The sequence below is a fragment of the Propithecus coquereli genome, unplaced genomic scaffold (assembly GCF_000956105.1).
Source record: "Propithecus coquereli isolate 6110/MARCELLA unplaced genomic scaffold, Pcoq_1.0 Scaffold70, whole genome shotgun sequence".
NCBI classification, from domain to species: domain Eukaryota; kingdom Metazoa; phylum Chordata; class Mammalia; order Primates; family Indriidae; genus Propithecus; species Propithecus coquereli.
Genome location: NW_012153063.1, coordinates 582230 through 599782, shown reverse-complemented (window position 1 = coordinate 599782; position 17553 = coordinate 582230). Strand labels below are relative to the sequence as shown.

General features: G+C 47.7%; 1 protein-coding gene across 4 annotated transcripts in view; it reads right to left on the bottom strand.

Moving 5' to 3' along the window:
- The window catches only part of NRP2 (neuropilin 2), a 111740-nt gene that overhangs the window by 56289 nt on the left and 37898 nt on the right, over positions 1 to 17553 (bottom strand). For 3 of the 4 annotated variants that reach the window (XM_012661232.1, XM_012661233.1, XM_012661235.1), the window contains exons 4-7: positions 16055 to 16285; positions 14840 to 14995; positions 12974 to 13143; positions 10981 to 11136 (exon numbers count right to left, since the gene is read on the bottom strand). In XM_012661232.1, the coding sequence (XP_012516686.1) occupies positions 10981 to 11136; positions 12974 to 13143; positions 14840 to 14995; positions 16055 to 16285 (713 nt within the window). The remainder of the gene's footprint in view (positions 1 to 10980; positions 11137 to 12973; positions 13144 to 14839; positions 14996 to 16054; positions 16286 to 17553) is intronic. The other variant, XM_012661234.1, reaches the window with a different exon arrangement.

Below are 17553 nucleotides of genomic sequence, written 5' to 3'. Positions count from 1 at the left end.
AAATCTATGAAAACCAACCAACCAACCAATCATCACTCCTATACCTGTCATAGCTATAACCACCAAGGGACTCTGTAAACCTATTCACAGCCAACTCTGCAGCAATCAGTGATTTCTCCTGTGTAGGGGAAGTAGGTGCTTCAGCTCATGACACCCAGGACATACCTGGTGTTGGGTGCACCAACAGGGCTGAGACAAGAGGAATGGGGAAACTGGTGTATCTGAATACGTTTGAGCCAGACACCGTAAATACAATTATGTCTGCAATACCCCGAGGAGATAAGTATTGTTATCTTGACTTTATGGATGAGGAAACTAAGGCTCAGAGATGCTTGCCTGGATCCAAGGCCCTTGCCAAATTTGTAGGCTTAAAGCTTGTGGTTTCCTAGGTTGACTTTTATCTCTTAATAAATTTGAGGTGCTTATTGGTGGCTAGGAGTCATGGAGCCCATAAGGTCTCTAAGCATGGCTTGAATGGAAATCGAATCACTGTCCAGTGGTGTGTTCCCAGTGTGCATTTATAATCCCACCTTAGAATGGCTTTGAAGAAAGGCAAAGAACAGCACAGGAATTTAGAGCCAATTAACTGTATAGTCCTCTCTTCTCCATGAACTGTGAACCCATGATTTGACAACTTTGAGCCCTCTGTATTTTCCACGTGCTAAGGTCAAAAGTTAGAGCCATTTAGTAGCACACCACTGGTGTGGGGGTAGAGACAGCATACCTTCTGCGACTAAAGAAAGGGAAGTGGCTTGCTCAAGACAAAGAAGGAAACAGATTTTCATGGGTTTGCCATATTCAGTTTAAATCATTGTTCTGGTGCTAAGCCTGCCAAATCTGGGAGGTGGCTCCCATCCTGCCCACCCAGCTTGCTGCTCCCTCTGCTCCCCTGAAAAGCCCTCAGTTTCTCCTAAGGCCGTCAGTTTCCTTACTCTCTGCCTTGCTGGCAGCAGGGAGCACAGAGGAAGGACTAGTGGACCACGCCCCTCTCCCAGGATGTTGCTGCTTCCTGTACAGGGAAGGAGGACAAGCACCAGTGGGAAGACAAAGTTAGCATGGGAAGAAGAGAGGGCCAGGAGAAAGGACAGAGGGCTAGGGCCAGGCACCTGGGAGAAGGCCCTTGGGGAGCGGGTGACCCTACTCCCTGCATGCTGAGAAAGGGCTCCCCAGGGGTCAGGAATGGGGTGGGGGAACTGAATCCAAGGGAAAGAGATTAATCAGCTCTCCCAGAATTCACAAGAGGCAGAGGCCTTCTGTTTGTTGTTTTGTTTTGTTTTGGCAAGGAAGAGGTAAATGCAGCAGTTTGCTTATTTCTGACGGGTGCTGTGAGCAGCGGGGGGGCCGCCACTGGCCTGCTCCCCGAGGAAGGTGCTGGGACTGTGTGTGTGGCCTCCATCAGGAGATGCTAAGGAGTTCGTATTGGGGAAAATAGCTCTATTTGTCATGTGAATGCTAATTGGAGAGTTGAGTGGATCTGAACTTTAACACAGCTGCTAATCCTCAGCATCCACACCACGCTGGTACCGTTTAGAAACACAGCACGTCTTATGTGCTTTTAATATTCAATTTTATCTTATCTGACCCCTTCATTTCTCAACCTTGGCAGACACCACCAAGAAATCTTTTCTTTCCTCCCTCGGTGAGGAAATGGTTGCGTATTCGGGCCGTCTTTGGGAGGGTGGCGTGTGCGTGAGCACGGCTGCACGTGGGCATGGGGTGCACACGCTCGTGGAACGTGCCTGGGGAGGGACTGGTCTTCCTGTGGACGTGTGTGGCCACAGGCTTTGGACGAAGCCCCTACTCTCTGCCTGCAGGGGCGTCTGTCGGGGAGGGAGGCAAGCACACAGTTGATCTCCCCTCGGCCCTCTACCTGGCCTCTCAAGTTGAATTTCATTCTGCTCACTCTGCTCCCACTCCTGGCATCAAATGAAGGATTTTTTCAACTTGGCTTCAAATGATCCTTCATGTTTCCTAGCCTACTTCCTTACTGGTTTCTTGTTTGCCCTTGACCTGTATCCATATCTGCCTCCTGTTCTCCGGACCCTTTGCTGAAGGAACATTATCTTATTTTGTTAGATTTTTAACACAGCTCTCACTCTGAGTGTGGCTTGGTGGAAAAAGCAAAAATGCCCACTGAATGGGAAGCCAGGAGCCAGGCTCTACTGCTAATTAGCTCATAAGTGTGGGCAAATATCTCTGCCTCCCTCGGGCCCCAATTTCCTCCTCTGCTAAGCGAGGGGATTGTACGAGTTGATTTGTAAGTTCCTCTCTGGCCCCCTGCTTCTAAGCTTTTCTTCACAAGAGAGTCCACTTTGTAACGGGCATTTTAGTTACCTGTTGTCCCTGATAGCCTAAGTGCTTTTGTGGACAAGCACTGTGGATTTTTTATCCACTTCAAACGGTGCCCAGGACACATGGTGAGAGCCCCATTCACAGGGAGAGGATACCTTGTTGATGTGTTGGTTCAATAACAGTTCAAATTATTCATAATGGAGTAATGAATAACAACACCTTAGTCCTTACATATTGTCTTTTGCCCAAAGATATCAAAGTGCAATTTATGAAAATCCATTTTTAATGAAATATTAAGCAGTTTCTATTTCTTCTGACCCAATGGATTTACAAGGTCTCTATTTTTCTCCCTGCATCTCCCCTATTTATAGCTGGTAAATGCTATCATATATTATACATCTTTATGACTTTCTCAATGCTTCTGTGGTTTTAGAATCACCCTTCATCTGTTTTCTGAGCAAATTCCCTGAGATGGTTTCTTGGCTTCCAGTCTAGGCATTGCAAGGTAAGGGGTTGTGTGCGTGGGAAATGATGCCAGGAAATTGGTTTTATTCCCTATTCCCTGCCGACTTGCTGAATCGCTATAGGCAAATCAATAAACCTTAGATACCTTGGTTTCTCCTTCAGGAAAATAAAGTCGATAACAGGCTTGCAGATAGACACTAAAGGTTACCGGCCCTCCCTGCGGGCTCCAATGCCTGCACAACACCCACGACAGTAGAAGCCAAGTCACAAGTCACAGATGGGTCTTTGGACAACTGGGAGAATTCGAGTTCTGAAGGCCATGACTCCCAAGTCCCACCTTGAAGCCAAAAATTTCCAGACTGTAACTTTGCAGTGAGGCGTCTGCAATGCTGAGAAAAATCAGTAGATTGTCATGTGTCCTATACCCAGATCGACATATATCAAACACAATGATCGAATTTTAACAGCTGCTTTAAAAGCTGGATGTCACAGAGGATATATATTTTTATTAATTTTAAAAGAAAAATCTTAATATGGTTGTTTACTACCCAAAGGAAAATCAGAAGTATGTTCAAGGTGACCCTAGCTTTCTGGAGACAGTGTTGATTATGCTGTAATTATTTAAAATATGTGTGTGTGTTAAAAAAAGAAGCTATGTGGAACATAAAGATTTCTTCAAGTGAATCTCTGCAAACCAAGTTCAAAAAACAATTCTGGGTACAAAGTGGTCTGGATAATCCATTTGGTCCCTCACTGAATTCTGAACATAATCCAACATTTTCCAATTGATTCTTGAGACCTTTGGTTTATTTTGAGTAAGACAGAATCTGAAAACCAGCAGCATTTCATGGATTTTCTGATTTGCACCTCTGGGGGAGGAGGGCATCTGCCAATTAAATTGGCTGCTATCCAACATTCCAGTTTAGTTGTTATCTACATCGCCCCCCAGGAAAAGAAAATGCATGAGTGTTGACCACGCCAGTGAGTCCACCAGGCATGGACGGTATAATGTGAACAAAAATTACATCTATCTATCTATATATAAAATTAGTAAGAAACATCTAGCCAGAGCACATCATTGATGTTTTCTGTTTCTCTCCCCATTTCTAGTCACGGCCGCCTCTCCTTTGCTGACCCCTCACGTTGTCTTTGAAGAACATGCAGTGACTCTGGCACGGCTGAGGACAGTGAGCATTGTGGCCGCCCCCCTTCCAGGCCTCGAGGCAGGGGCGTTTCTGCCTGAGCTAAATCCCTTTCCTATACACCAGTACTCTTGGCTATCCACATCCAAGTGCCCAGTGTCGATGCTGCAGGCCACCATGCCTGCCCCACGGGGCCAACAAGAAGATTCTGTTAAAGTCCTTGGGCTCCTAGAAGGAGACACGCAGTGTTGGTTCATGGGATTACCTGGCTGTTTTAACCTTCCCAAATGAGGCAGGCCCTTCGGTGGACAGACATCGTCTCTCCTTACATGCGTGGGCTCCGATTTCAGCAGGGCTTCGGTATTCGGCCTGCATATACCTGTCTCTTCATTACCTGTGGTGTGACCTACTGTTTACTTCTATTTTGCTGTAAATATCTGAATTCAGCCAGCCCCAGGGACTGCAAAGAAAGCAGGAACATTTTTCAAAGACAGCACAGTGCTGGAGCCCCAAGGTAGAAATTGTGCATGAGATGTTCCTGCTCTTCTTTTTTTTTAACAAATATTTCCCTCCACTAATAAATGTTTCATTGCATCTAAAGTTCTCCTTTTTAATCTACTTGGCACAGACACTCAAGGAGAAGGAGAATAAAGCAGGCAGAAGAGAATGGTGGCAGAAACTGGGGAGACGGGTAGCAGGTTTTAAAAACCGGTCTCAGAAACAATCAGACCAACTGATCCTGACTGCAGAGCCCTGTGCCTGTCCTCCCTCTCCCACCCCTTCCCTGGCAAGCGCTCTGAAACCAGCCACCGGGTCTACATGTAAAAATAAATTGTTAATCAATGAATGCTATCCTGTTTAATTAATTTGTTGCACCAAACAGGCAAGGAGGGGGAGGGAACTGCTGCACTGGGGGAAAATGATGTTAAGGTAACGGGCTTTTTGTTGTTGTTTGTAGATCACAGTCTTGATACTTCTCTTTTAAAACTCCCCCTTAAAGACTGTAAAAAAAATTTTTTTTTAAAGCTTCTTTCATTCTAGTGGATGTGGGAACTTAGCCAGATACAGAGTCAGAAGGGATGTGTGTGTGTATGTGTGTAAAAGAGACAGATTAAGAGAGGATGGGGAGGGGGTAGGCAAAGAAGCTCCCTAACAACCAAATGTTCACTAATGACTGTGATGACCTCCGTGCTCATCCTCCTTTACTTTGGGGCTGTTTTTGTCATCAAGCAGTTTTCCTGCCACAGGAGCAGGGTGCTTGGTGCTGGGGGCGGCTGGGGGGATGTGCACATCCCCATCTGTGTGGGCCCCGTGGGCCCTGCTAGATTTACTACAGGATTATGTTACCCCCATCGAGACGCTGAGCCCTGGAACACAGCACACTAACAGGATTAGGGTTTCAAGACTGGAGACAGGAAAGCACCAGGGAAGAGAGGAGTGGAGGGCAGCTCAGGGAGCCGGGGCTGGGGGAGCGTGGGGCGGGGGAAGAGCAATGATTGGGCTGGATGGGGATGGCCAACGTCCTCCTGTAAAGATGGAGGGAGAACACAGGTGCTCCACACCTGAAAGCCTCCCAGCACAGACGTTTGCGGCTTTTCTCAAGGAGGTGCCTTTCATTCCCAGGTGGGCAGAAGAGAGCCAAGGGAACAAGGAGTGAGGCTCCAAAACGCCTCTGCCACCTGCATGCCTCCTCCGGTGGAGTCTCAGCAAACCATAGAGAGGGGACATGGTGACAGCAGAGAGTGTGACCATCTACCAGGTGAGGCCTCTGCTCCAATGCTCATCTAGGGGGTGGGGGCAAAGACAGTGTTTCCTCAGCCCAGGCAAAATCACAGCACCGGTCCACATCCCCTCTGTCTGCTCTTTGTTGCTGGCATCTGCGTACAGTCGGCCTGGGAGTGAGAGGACTACATCAAGGCTGTATGTGCCAGGGAGGCTGGCCTCAGCTCCTGGAGACAGTTCAGTGCCCACGGGAGCTGGGTGACGCTGGCCATGGCAGCCTGATAGAGGAAAGGTCCAAGCTTATGTATAATGAAATTTTCCCTTGAGCTTCCTAAGTGGAGAGGCTAAAGGTCTGAGCTCATCCTATGGCAAATGGATAAGGGACAAACTTAATTACCTCGGGCACTGGATTCTCCTCAGTTATAACTGAGGGAGCAGATAGACTGAGGGACTTGAACTTGGAAAGGGTTTCGGCCCTCTTCAGAGCACACCTACCCATGGTTAGAGGATGCCACTGTATCCAGGACTTCTGGAGGCTGGTGCTCAGGACAATTTGAGGCATTGTCCTAATCTTATACATGACAAACAAAATTACTACCACAAAAGGAAGAAGGAGAAGCCAGTCACCCACTAGGAGGTTAAAAAAAAAAAAGTTTCTTTTGCAAACCCAAACGATCAGCTGGAGGAATCACTGCATCCTTAGCAGAAGAACGAGGCTAGGATGGAGAGCATGTATCCCAGGCCGTCCAAGTGCAGGCCCCAGCGGTTGCAGGAAAAGGCCTGCATGACTTATCACAGTCCATTCTGGACCTATGATTTTAAAAGAGGCTGATAAATATCCCATGGGACCTTGTTACTTTTTAAATTGGTAACTTGCTTCTACTCGAGAAGAGCTTTGTGGGTCTAATACATTAATTATATCTGCAGAGAGCCTTCCATCTACAGATCCCAATGTGCTTTGCCTGCAGAAGCTGCGGCCCCATTCCATTTGGTGGTGGGAATACTGAGGCATGGAGCTGCAAAGAGAAATCTGCAAGGTCACGCGGTACATCGTCTAGGAAGATCTGAAAATAGATGTCACGTGCTTCTGTTAGGCAACTGATTTGGGGGTTTGGTCTTCTGACACCACTCTCTCTCTCTCCTCTCAAGTCTCTGATTTAAAAATGATTTGTTTTAATTTAGAAAATAAATATAGGATAGAGGATTTTTGAAGTGGGGTGTTTATTTGTTTTGAAAGGATGTGGCCAAATCAAACAAATAGCAACTTCTTTCAACTCTCTATCCTCACAGTTCTGTGGCGGAGCCCAAGCCCTCTTGCGTTCAGACCTCCCCTGGAGCGGAGGCTCTCCAGGAAAATGCACACCTCAAGCCAATTTCCCTCTGGATGCAAGATGGGGAGCAAGTCCGAGGTCAGACTGTTGTGAGTACCAGCCTGGAAATCTAAGCCTGCAGACCGGGCTCCTTTCATGGGGACTCCACGGTTCCCCAGTCCCTGGGGCAAGTTACTTAGTCTCTGAGAGCTTCAGTTCTACAGTCTGCGAAACACTGTGAAATTCTGAAGCAAATAAGCCTCTGCCTGAGGCTTTTCTGAGTCCCTTGGAGGTCATTGTTACATTAATACGATGAGCTTAGTGCATTCCTGCCACTTCTGCCACTTATTAGAGGGTAATTCTGAAAACTCTTGGACCCAAGCCTTATCTCAGCACTGTTTCCACCCTTCCATCCTCCCTCTGACCATCAGAGCGTATTTGGCACCCCCACAGACTCTCTTTTAGCCCAGATTTCTTCCATATACATCAGCACAGCCCAGCAACGCTGTGACTAAGAGCAAGTTAACCAGAGTTAATTCGGAGAGTTGCTCTGGTTAACAAGAGAGACGCCCACATTTACCAAATGAGGCAGAATTGAAGATAAGGGCTTTTGCTTAGATACGTTAGGGCGATGGTCTCCGTCCTGTCCTGACACCAGTCATTGCTCCGTTCCTCAGGTGCAGCCGACCCTTCCAGGGCTGACTCGTGGAATCAGCTTCTCAGAGGACAGGACTGTGGCCAAGGCCTTGTGATTTTGAGCTCCACACACCTCTCGTGGTGTGTGTGTGTGTGTGTGTGTGTGTGTGTGTGTACCTAACTGTCCCTATAATTACGTACACATGTGTGAACCTTCTACTATTGCATTGGCAATGCTATGTCTGTGTCTGGGGTGTTACTAATCCAGCCAGGAAGAGATGGCAGTAGTTTCTGCTTGTGGTTTCTGAAGAAATGTATGTGAAGCAATTTGTATAATCTAAAGGAGCTCAAGGGTTGAATATGGGTTCCATCAGGCAGACGAGCTCTCTGCCTTGTGGTTAAGCCATAAATATGCACAAGGAGGGCCCGCCCCATGTGAAAATCATAGGTTCCATATTTACGGCATGTGGAGTTGGATACGGATTTGGCGATGTGCTGTGCTTGTGGTCCGTGTAACCAGGCTGCTTTGGGCCAGGAGGAGGCTTTCTCATAGGCAACCTCATGATTACCTGTTGGATGGAAAGAAACTAAGAAGAGGCTGCTCACTGTGTGGGGAAGGCTGGAAAAGAGTTCCTTAGTCTTCCTCACCTCCTGGCAGCAAGAGGAAATCATTCCTTCATAGGCCTTGCCTCAGCCCAGCCTGGGTCCAAACTGTAGACAATGTTTTGCAAAGACACAGCACAGCCATCCCCCACCACCTTGAGTGCTCATTAATCTTGCTTTTCTCTGATTTCCCCAATTCCCTGGTCTTTGGTACACTGCATTGGTGTTGACAGTGACCAGGGAATTGAAATCAAGTTCCCACATTTCTGCCCCAAATGCCACAATCCCCACTTCCCTCCCTGCGCACTGGGAAGGCGTTTGCAAACCCTCCCCCTGCACCACCACAAAGCAGAGCAGGCTGCTGCCTTCATCTCTGCTTTGCTGTTCCACTAGGTCCTGTTGTTCGGATTTCACTTTCAAGCCCACCACTGAGCACCCGCTAGCTTGGCACAGTGCCATCATACAACGGCTGCAAAGAAACTCAGTGGTAGCACTCGGTGTGGACGAAACCTCTCCCCCAACTGCCCCCAAGTTCCCTACTCACCCCACCTGCCCCTCGTGGCATCAAATCAAACTGCAGCAGACTTGACAAATCTATTTGGCACGGTTCATGCAACGATTTCAACTCAACAGCCCAGAAAGCTGTCCTGACGCACCATGCACTGGGCGGAATCTGCACATTAACTACAGATATCTGGGAAAAGGATTGCCTAATGAAGGGGCAGCCAGATCACTCCTGCAGGGGAGAGGAGGAAGTCCCCCGGCTGCCCACCACACCCGCAGTGGGGCGAGGGGGCCTGGGGAGCGGGGCAGTGCCTAATTGGCAGGCTTTCCATTCTCCTGTCTGCTGCTAAGTACCCAAAGGATGAATTTCTAATGGGGAGAGAAAGGGCTTTTCCTCTGCCCCAGATTCCTTTATTTGGGCAGGACTGATTCACTAAAACAAAAACAAAACCCCAAGTTACCCCTTGGCTACTGGGGAAAGAAATTTAGCCAAGGGTCGGAAGAGGAGGCAGAAGAGAGAGAGAGAGAGAGAGAGAATATCCACTATGAAAAAGTTGAGAAGAATGATTCTGAAGACCAGAAAGCTAAATTCAATTCTCAGGAATATCTTCCCTGCAGAATGAATACCAGGGATAAAGCCAGGGAGGACAGCATTCTATCAAAATGTGCAGTGCTAAGGTATTTCCAAAAGCAGATTTACTACAAATGGTGTTTTAAATGGCATCCCAGTCCATCTGTGTGCTTTTAAAATCAGCTTATGCTACAGTATCCCCTTGGCCACTGCTGCTTAGTCATTGTGCCTGGACAAGGAGACAGTCAGGTGAGCCTCTTGCCTCTCGCCTGGGACCTGCCTCGCCTGCTAGCAGAGCTTCCAGTTTCTTACTGAAATGGGTCGGGTGTGATGAGAAGTTGGCCCCCGGCGCTCCCAGCATCCAGTGCCCGTGGGGCTTGCCATTTGGCAGTTCTTCCCGAGACCGAGTCAATGGGAGGCCAGACCTGGCCGGACATGTCAAGGTGGGATGTATTTCGATTGCTAAGTGCCTGGCTTTCTTTTTTGGGGAAATGGAGTAATTTTGTGTGTGTGTGTGTGTATGTGTGAGAGAGAGAGAGAGATACCTGGTAATATCTAGAAGCATGATTTTCAGATGAATGGTGCCATGTTACTATGGCGATTTTGATTTTTAAAAAAACCACTCCTTTAAAAACTCACATTTCCCAAGGGAGACTGCCAACATTATAGTTGAGGATTTTCTAGGTCCAAGCCTTCCAGCTGTACCAGCAAAAGCAAACTACCTTGGGGCAGTGACAGGGGCTGAGGAGGTTCCCCTTGTAAAAGATCTGTGGCCTCTCTAGGCTTGCCCAAATGCACCCCATTTTGCTAATTCCCACCCCAACAGGCCAGGGCCTGGTGGAACTGCACCGCTACAGAGAGACCCTCCTCCCTCCCTATTTTTCTTCTAGAGAAGGATAAGCAGCCTCTGGGGATCCTGCATCGTACTCTCCTGTCAGACCTGAGAGCCAGCTCCTCTCCACTGTCTGCAGGGGCCACCTCGGCCTGTGCCCCCATCACAGACCCACCCCCCTCCCACCCAGGCGAGACCCCCATACGCTGAGTGTGCCGCACAACCAGTACATCGCCAGCGCCAGCTGCCGACCCGGAATGCCATGTGTCTTAGGAAAGCCGAGTGCCAGACATTCATCCATATGTATACAACAAAAGCCCCGCATCACCCACGCGGACCACACCTCCGGGAGCCGAGCACACCGAGGCCCCGGCCAAGAGAATTCAATGCCTCGCTGTGAAGCATGATTGCCGGTTCAGATCCCATCCCCGACAAATCGAATTTCCCCTCGTTATTTATTGTCCTCTTTTCTTCTCTGGGACATTGTGATTCCCTCTCAGGATTTGTGCCCTTTCATTTCCAGACCTCGGTAACTCCTGAACTGTAGTTTCATGTGGTTTTGTGATTGTTAACCCAGCATGTGGAAGGGACTCAGGCCATAAATGCTCAGTGAATCCTGTGTGGGGAGACACGGGCAGGGAATGCGTTTCCTCCTTCATTTGAAGTCAGAGAACACCCTGCAAGCTCTCTCTCTCTGCTGGGCAGGATGCGACAGCAGCCAGGCTGTCGCAGAAATGGTGTTTTCCAATCACTTTAGTGTAAGAAAGAAGATTTTCAGGGCCAGCATCCTCCATCAATTATTTGAGCCTCACTACACAGGCCCTCTCCCCTGTGTGGGGTTGGCTTGAAGCTCCTCTTGTCCCAGAAACCAGCCCAGCCTTTGAAGTGGGGACCTGGATTTACCTTGTGGTTCTTGCCATGCCGGTACACCATCCAGTCTTCGCCATTAGTACTGACTTCCAGCTTGTAGGATTTGACATAGTAGCCGTTCTGGGTCTCCCTGGAAATCGCTCCCTGCGTGGCAATGGCCGTGAGTATGGTTAGGAAGCGCAGGTCCACCTGGGGAGGAAGAGAGGGCAGGAGTAAGGGACCACCACTCCCCACTCAGGGCAGTGTCTTGCGTTTTCTTCAAAGAACACAGTCATTAGACTTTGCTCCCATCCTGTGTCTGTGCTTCACTGAGACGTATTTGTAATTAGTATAAGTCTGCAATTTCATTGGATAGTTACACTCAACTTATCTGACCCTAAATCAGACATCTTGAAAATGTAACTTGATTTTTTTTCTTTTTTTGGCAAATGTGAACAGACAGTATTCAGTTTTTCTTAGAATAATCATTGAACATCTAGAACTATGATCTCTCCTTACTAAACTGTGGCCTGCCTTGGATCATGAAAGCAGATGGTGTTTTAAAGGAACACGCTAAATAAATCCACCCCACTCCAGTCCAATTCAATTCAATTCAATTCAATCCAATTCACTTATAATGCCCTAGCTGCAAAAGTCACAGCTCATAGCTGCCTCCCGTCCCCACCCCCTTGTTCCATTGTGTATTTAGTCACTCAGGTCACTAAGGGGTCAAAGGGCATGCAGAGTCTGCCCAAGCAATTAGGCTTATGCACCAAGTCCTGACCTTTTGCTCTGCAAGGAGGATGGCCAACATTTTGAGGGACCTCCTCTCCCACAACGCCAAACTCATTTGGAAATTGCTGGATGTCATTCCTTTGCTGGCAATGGTGTTTCTTAATGGCAATCTCCATGTGACCAAAATTTAGCCAGTACACACTGGTAACATTCAATTCCGCAAGCATTTATTGGCTGCTTAATATGTGCTCAACATTATCAAACATTTGAATAAGTATGCAATGCCGTCTGTGTGTATGAGAAAAAGGTGGATGGTGACAGGAGAAAGTACATGCTTAAGGACCAAAAAATGGAATGCCAATTATAAAGGAAAACTTTCTGAAAGTTTTGCAGGATGAGGAGGGTTTCTGTAGAGGCAGAGAGGAGAGACAGTGACAAATGGCCTAAGGGCTGTGCTGTTAGAACCCCTGTGGACTCTCTGGGGTTTCCAGGTGGTCTTTCTCCCTTTCCTGTTGCCTGCTCTGCAACGTCCTCCTTAGAGCAGAGGTCGCTGTGTCGCATCAGAGCCAGGACAAGCTTGTCAGCGGGTCACAAGGCTGTCTTTCGTGTATCATAAAAGCAGCATTGCTCCAGTACGGAGTTAGCAGCGTGCTCTTCCCCTGTTTACTTCTTCCCAGGGGATGAGGACGGAGCCAGTCTGCAGTGTGGGAAGATTACTCAACATGGGCTGCAAGTCTTACTCAGAAAGAAAGCAAACAATAGTCTGAAAAGATGCTGCAGCGCATTCCCGGTAGTGACATTTTCCCATGTGTTCTTCTGATAGCTATGTGCAAAACCTTCCTGGCAGGGCTCTCTCCAAATAGCAAAGATCAGGAGAAGCTGCCACATTCAGCCAGCCCCTCAACAAACTTGCCTTTAGGAAAATGAGCTGCCTCCCCACCACCCCGCCAGTCTGTGATGCCTCCCTGTGCCAAGAATGAGGAAGATCTGAACTGCTTACCGAATGTTCCTTGGATATCTGTGGTGATAGGGCACACACCATCCTAGCTAAACAACTTCTCCCAGGTCATCTCCATGAGGGCAGGCACAGAGTCCCTCTTACTCATCAGTGGACCCCAGTATGTAGCCCAGGCCCTGGCACAGTCTATTTATGGCTGGCATACATATTTGTTCAGATGAATGAATGAATGGAGTTCTCAAGTGTGCTGTGTATATTTTCTTTGTGTCCTTTGTCCCCTCTATCTGAGGAGCCACCTCCCTGCCCCACCAGTACGTACACACTCTGTACGCTCTCTGGTATCTGAGCAAGTACCTGGAGATACTCCTTGTTGGAATCCAAGTTGGGGGTCCAGGCATTGTCATCACCATGGAGCCTGCTTTGTTGAGGGGTCCACCTCCGATCGGAGTAGCTAGATGAGGCACTGATCTGTTCATTAGCAATCCGGCCGGACTCCATTCCCAGAGCGACATTGCACTGGAAGTCTGGGGAATGCAAAGGGGAAGGGCAGAGTTAGGCCTCTCAACCTCAAGCCCCTGGGACCCTCCCAACACTGCTCCCTTCTGGGGACAAGTCCTTACAGGCATGCCCTCATCTTAAAGACCCTAATTATATGCTCTCATTTTAAAAACAACTACACCAAATCATGGAGCTTGACAACCCCTCTGGGTCTGAAAGAAACTAAATTGGACCTATAAGAAATCAGGTTATGGATAAATAAGAATCATCATACAAATTAAAAATACAATCTAAAGCACAAGAACTGTTACTGCTGCAGGCTACAGATGCTCACAGACACCAGATGCACCATGATTGCAATACAGGTAAACGGGAGAGAAACTCGCAGCAATTTGGGTGGGCTGATGCATCGTGGGAAGCCTGCTTTATTAATAAACACCCAGAAGGCACTTTGCTTCCTTCTTTCACTCGGCTGTCTCGTGAGTTCCGGCATAGAAGATAGACATTACAAAGCATAAATACCTGTCTTTGAGAGACCTCTCTATAAGCACATTCATGTCACTTTATGTTCCTCTGTGCCACCTGTCTGGGCAAATAGACCCAGAAGTCACTCACTCTGGCCACATGCCATCAGTTACATTGCTGTCCTTCTCGTGGGCACCATAGACACTGATCAATGTTTGTGTGTGTTTGTGTGTGCATGTGAAATGGACCAGTGATCTCTTTCAGGCATCGAACCTATTCTTTAGCTCTGTGACTGCACTGGCCATTTGCATGACCTGGTACCATTTGCCCAATCTTCACGAGCTCTTTGATGGTTTTAACCCGCAACAAAGCCCAGAGAATTTCCTGCAGGCCAGGCTGCCATGTCTGTAGCTATATACGTGGTGAGCTATCTACAACCATGGCAGGATTTACTCGGCTGTAATCATTGTTAAAGTGCTTCTTTAGTTCTTAGTGTTATTGTTTGGGTTTCTAAGTGGAAATGGCAGCACATCTGAAGCACATGTCCAAGAGCAGCTGACTTGAAGACAGAGCCCGGGGTTGAGAGACTGATGGCCTAGACCGCAATCTCCATGACATCTAGGGTCAGAGTGACAGTTTATAATGCTTTGCCCAGTGCCTGGCATACTGCAGAAGCTCTAAAAACTTCTTTATTGGGAATGTGAAGGGAAAGTCCAAGCAGTTGTAGCAGTCTAGCCAGGGAAACTCCACCTAGGGCCAGAGATGTTTAATGTCAAAAAAGATATATAAAGAGAAATTTAAAATGGCTCAGTTTTGAGATAACAACCCCAGATTTAGACAGGGGGAAAAAATGGCCCCAGACTCAAAAAATTTTAGCATGAGAGGGACCCTGTACTGATCATTTTAACTTCCCTTTCATTCATAGATGAGGAAATTGAGACATGAGATGGTCCCATGACTTTCCCCGGGAATAACTAATTCTCGGTATATATTCACACACACACACACACACACACACACACACACACACGCGTATTTTTTCTTTAAAGAAATGAGCACCCAGATTGACCTGTGTTCTTTTCTCATTAATCTCTGCCTGGCAAGAGGATGCAGCCCCCATTCCCTGAACCCCAGTGCAAGCACAAATTTAGTAATGTTTCCATCTCCTTCTCTTGCAGAGGTCAGCTTTTCTTCACCTGTACACCCTCACAGCCCTGATGCAAGGACAGGATAGAAGTTCCCAATTGGCCCACTCACTCTCTAGCGGCTCTTGGTGGACCAGGTAGTAACGTGCAGAGAAGCCATCTTTGGCCACAGCCATGTCCGTGTGAAAGGTCAGGGAGAGGATCCCTGTCGACGAACGGAGTTCAGAGGGCGTTTTGGTTCCACAGTACTTGCCAATCAGGGGGCCAACTGGACATGCAGGACAAACAGAGGTCAGCAGAAACGAAAATGTCAAACTTGGTTTTCAACACACTCGCCCTTCCCACCACCGCATGTCATTCAATGGAGCATCACTCTGTATGCCTTGGCATAAAAACCAAAGAACCAAAGAAAGGTTTTAAGAATAAAGTCTCATATTTTTCCTGTACATTTAAAAGTACTTTTACTTTTTAATGAAAAAATACAAGCCACTTTCGCTGGCTTCATTCTGTTGTCACAGCCCTGGGAGACAGGCTGGAAAGGTATCCTGCTCTACAGAAGAAATTGAGGTTTGGAGAAGTCATGTGACTTTCTTGTCCATACTGCTTAAATCAAGTTTTCTGACTAACTCTTATGCTTTTCCCAGGAAATGAAATTGGTCTTCTTGCTCAGCCACCAAGTCTTCCTTCCATTGGAAAATATGTAGAATGACTACAAAAGTGAAAGATTTGTTTCCTCTAGGACACCAATACCGCCATACTCGAGATTTATGTTGGTCTTCACCTGAGAAGTACAGGTCCCTCTTGGCCTTGGGTGATGCGCCTTTTTAACATCTATGACTATATTAATAATATTAATAGCAATAATAATGATGATAGCAGCTAACTTATACAGATAAGACACAGACAGGTTAAATAACTTGTCCAAGGCTGCACGGTGGAGCCAAGTAGCAGAGCCAAGACTCAAGCCCAGTCTGGCTCTGGAGTCCTTGCATTTGGTCCTAGGGCTTGGCCACTGAGTCACTTTCTGTCCTGACAAGTTGGAGTGGAAAAGAACATCACCTATAGGCTTCCTCATCCTCTCCCAAATACCTATTAATACGTAGTATACTATCCTTTTCCAAAGAAATATGTCCAAGAAAGTAGACTGCCTTTCTGTAATTTTCCTCAAACCATCCTCGGTGAAGGAAAAGAAGAGAAAGTCATCGTGGGTCATGCAAGAACTCTAAGGAGCTTTGAACTCTTTGCTCTACCTTTTTATCACCACTAAAGCAATTAGTAGGCAAAGGCCTAGCCGCGGAGGAGCGCCTCATGACGCGGCATCACTCACCATGTGGAATGCCATCCCAGATGTCCAGCCAGTCGTACTTGCAGTCCCCCTCGCCCACCTGCAAAGGGTCATGCTCCAGGTCGAAGGTCAGGAACTGCAGGATGATCTCCATCTTGGGCTTGGCCAAGATGGTAAAGGTGCAGTCCAAGTTGTGTGGGTACTTCTCGGGAAACCCGGGGGATTCGATCGTCCCATTGGGGCTTGTGAAGTTTTTTGAACAATCTTCAGAGCCTGCATGTAAAAGAGAACCGTAGCATCAAGAAGAAGATGCCTTTCTTTGCTGCCTCTGTCACATGGGTTATTTAAATGTTTGGGCCCAAATCCCCCTACCCGCAAGGTTTTTGTTTCCACTGGAGTGGCTCTTGAAGCAACATGCTCTTCACATGCACGTTTCAAGCCCTCAAGCCAGTCCCTCTTTAGGACAGAAATTAGGGGGGCACAACTGGCTTGCTCTGCGTATTAGAGCGAGAGGAGCAATTGAGGAATTGGGGGGTGGGAGTGGAGAGAAGAGTGTGTGTGTGAGAGAGAGAGAGGGAGATTCTCTTGAAAAGAGGAACAGAGTCTTCTTTCTCAATTACTCAGCTGCTCGTTCCAGAAATGTAAGTTATTTCAATCCTTAAGGAAGGCTTGCTGATTGCCAGCAGGGAAAACAATGTTACCCCTTATTTACTGCTGACCTCAACACTAGCCCCTATTGTACCACAGCCAACTAAGTGCCGCCTTCTCCCTCCAAGATCCAAGGTGCCTCAGGGGAGGGGCAAAGGGGAGCTCGGGTCTCATTCATGTCATGACTATATTAAAACGAGCTGCTCTGTAGTGGTCGGACAATTAACAATCGATGTTTTTAGCTGGTGGATCACAGCGGGGCGTTGGGGATGTTAAAGGCCGCTCCGGCAGCAAGTTTGGAAAAATGCAGCAGTGCACTGACATTTGGAAGGCTTCTGGTTCCTTTGTGGTGAGGAAAGCCTTGTTTCTCTCCTGAGCTCTTGTGTCTGTTTTCTTGGGACGCATGGAGGCATCCTGATTAAGTACGGCCCAGATTCGCATCCTGGTGTAAGCTTGGACGGCAGCAGGAGCTCCTAAGAGGATTAGGGCCACCCTATCTCCCAATGCCTCCAGGTGGAGTCGCATGAACCCAGCCACCATTTGCCAGGGCAGCACCACTGATGGGTCCCAGGACCCAGACCCACGGACCCACGCATATGCGTAGAGCAAGAACTGATGCAAGTTAACTTGGTGGATGCAAATGCTGGACATTTAGAACTGATTTCACTCACTACGTTCTGATTTTAAAATAAGAAAAGGAAGCAGGATTTATGAGGAAGATAATAGAAACTCTAAGCACGAAAGAAAAAAAACCCACAGAAATACTTGATAAACCAGGTGTTTACTGGCAGGAAGTGTCCTCTGGGGATCGCACTGAAATATAACTAGGTGATGTCGATACGCAGATTTTAGCCTGCAGCGATGTCTTTATCCACTACCCCCATAGCGGGCCC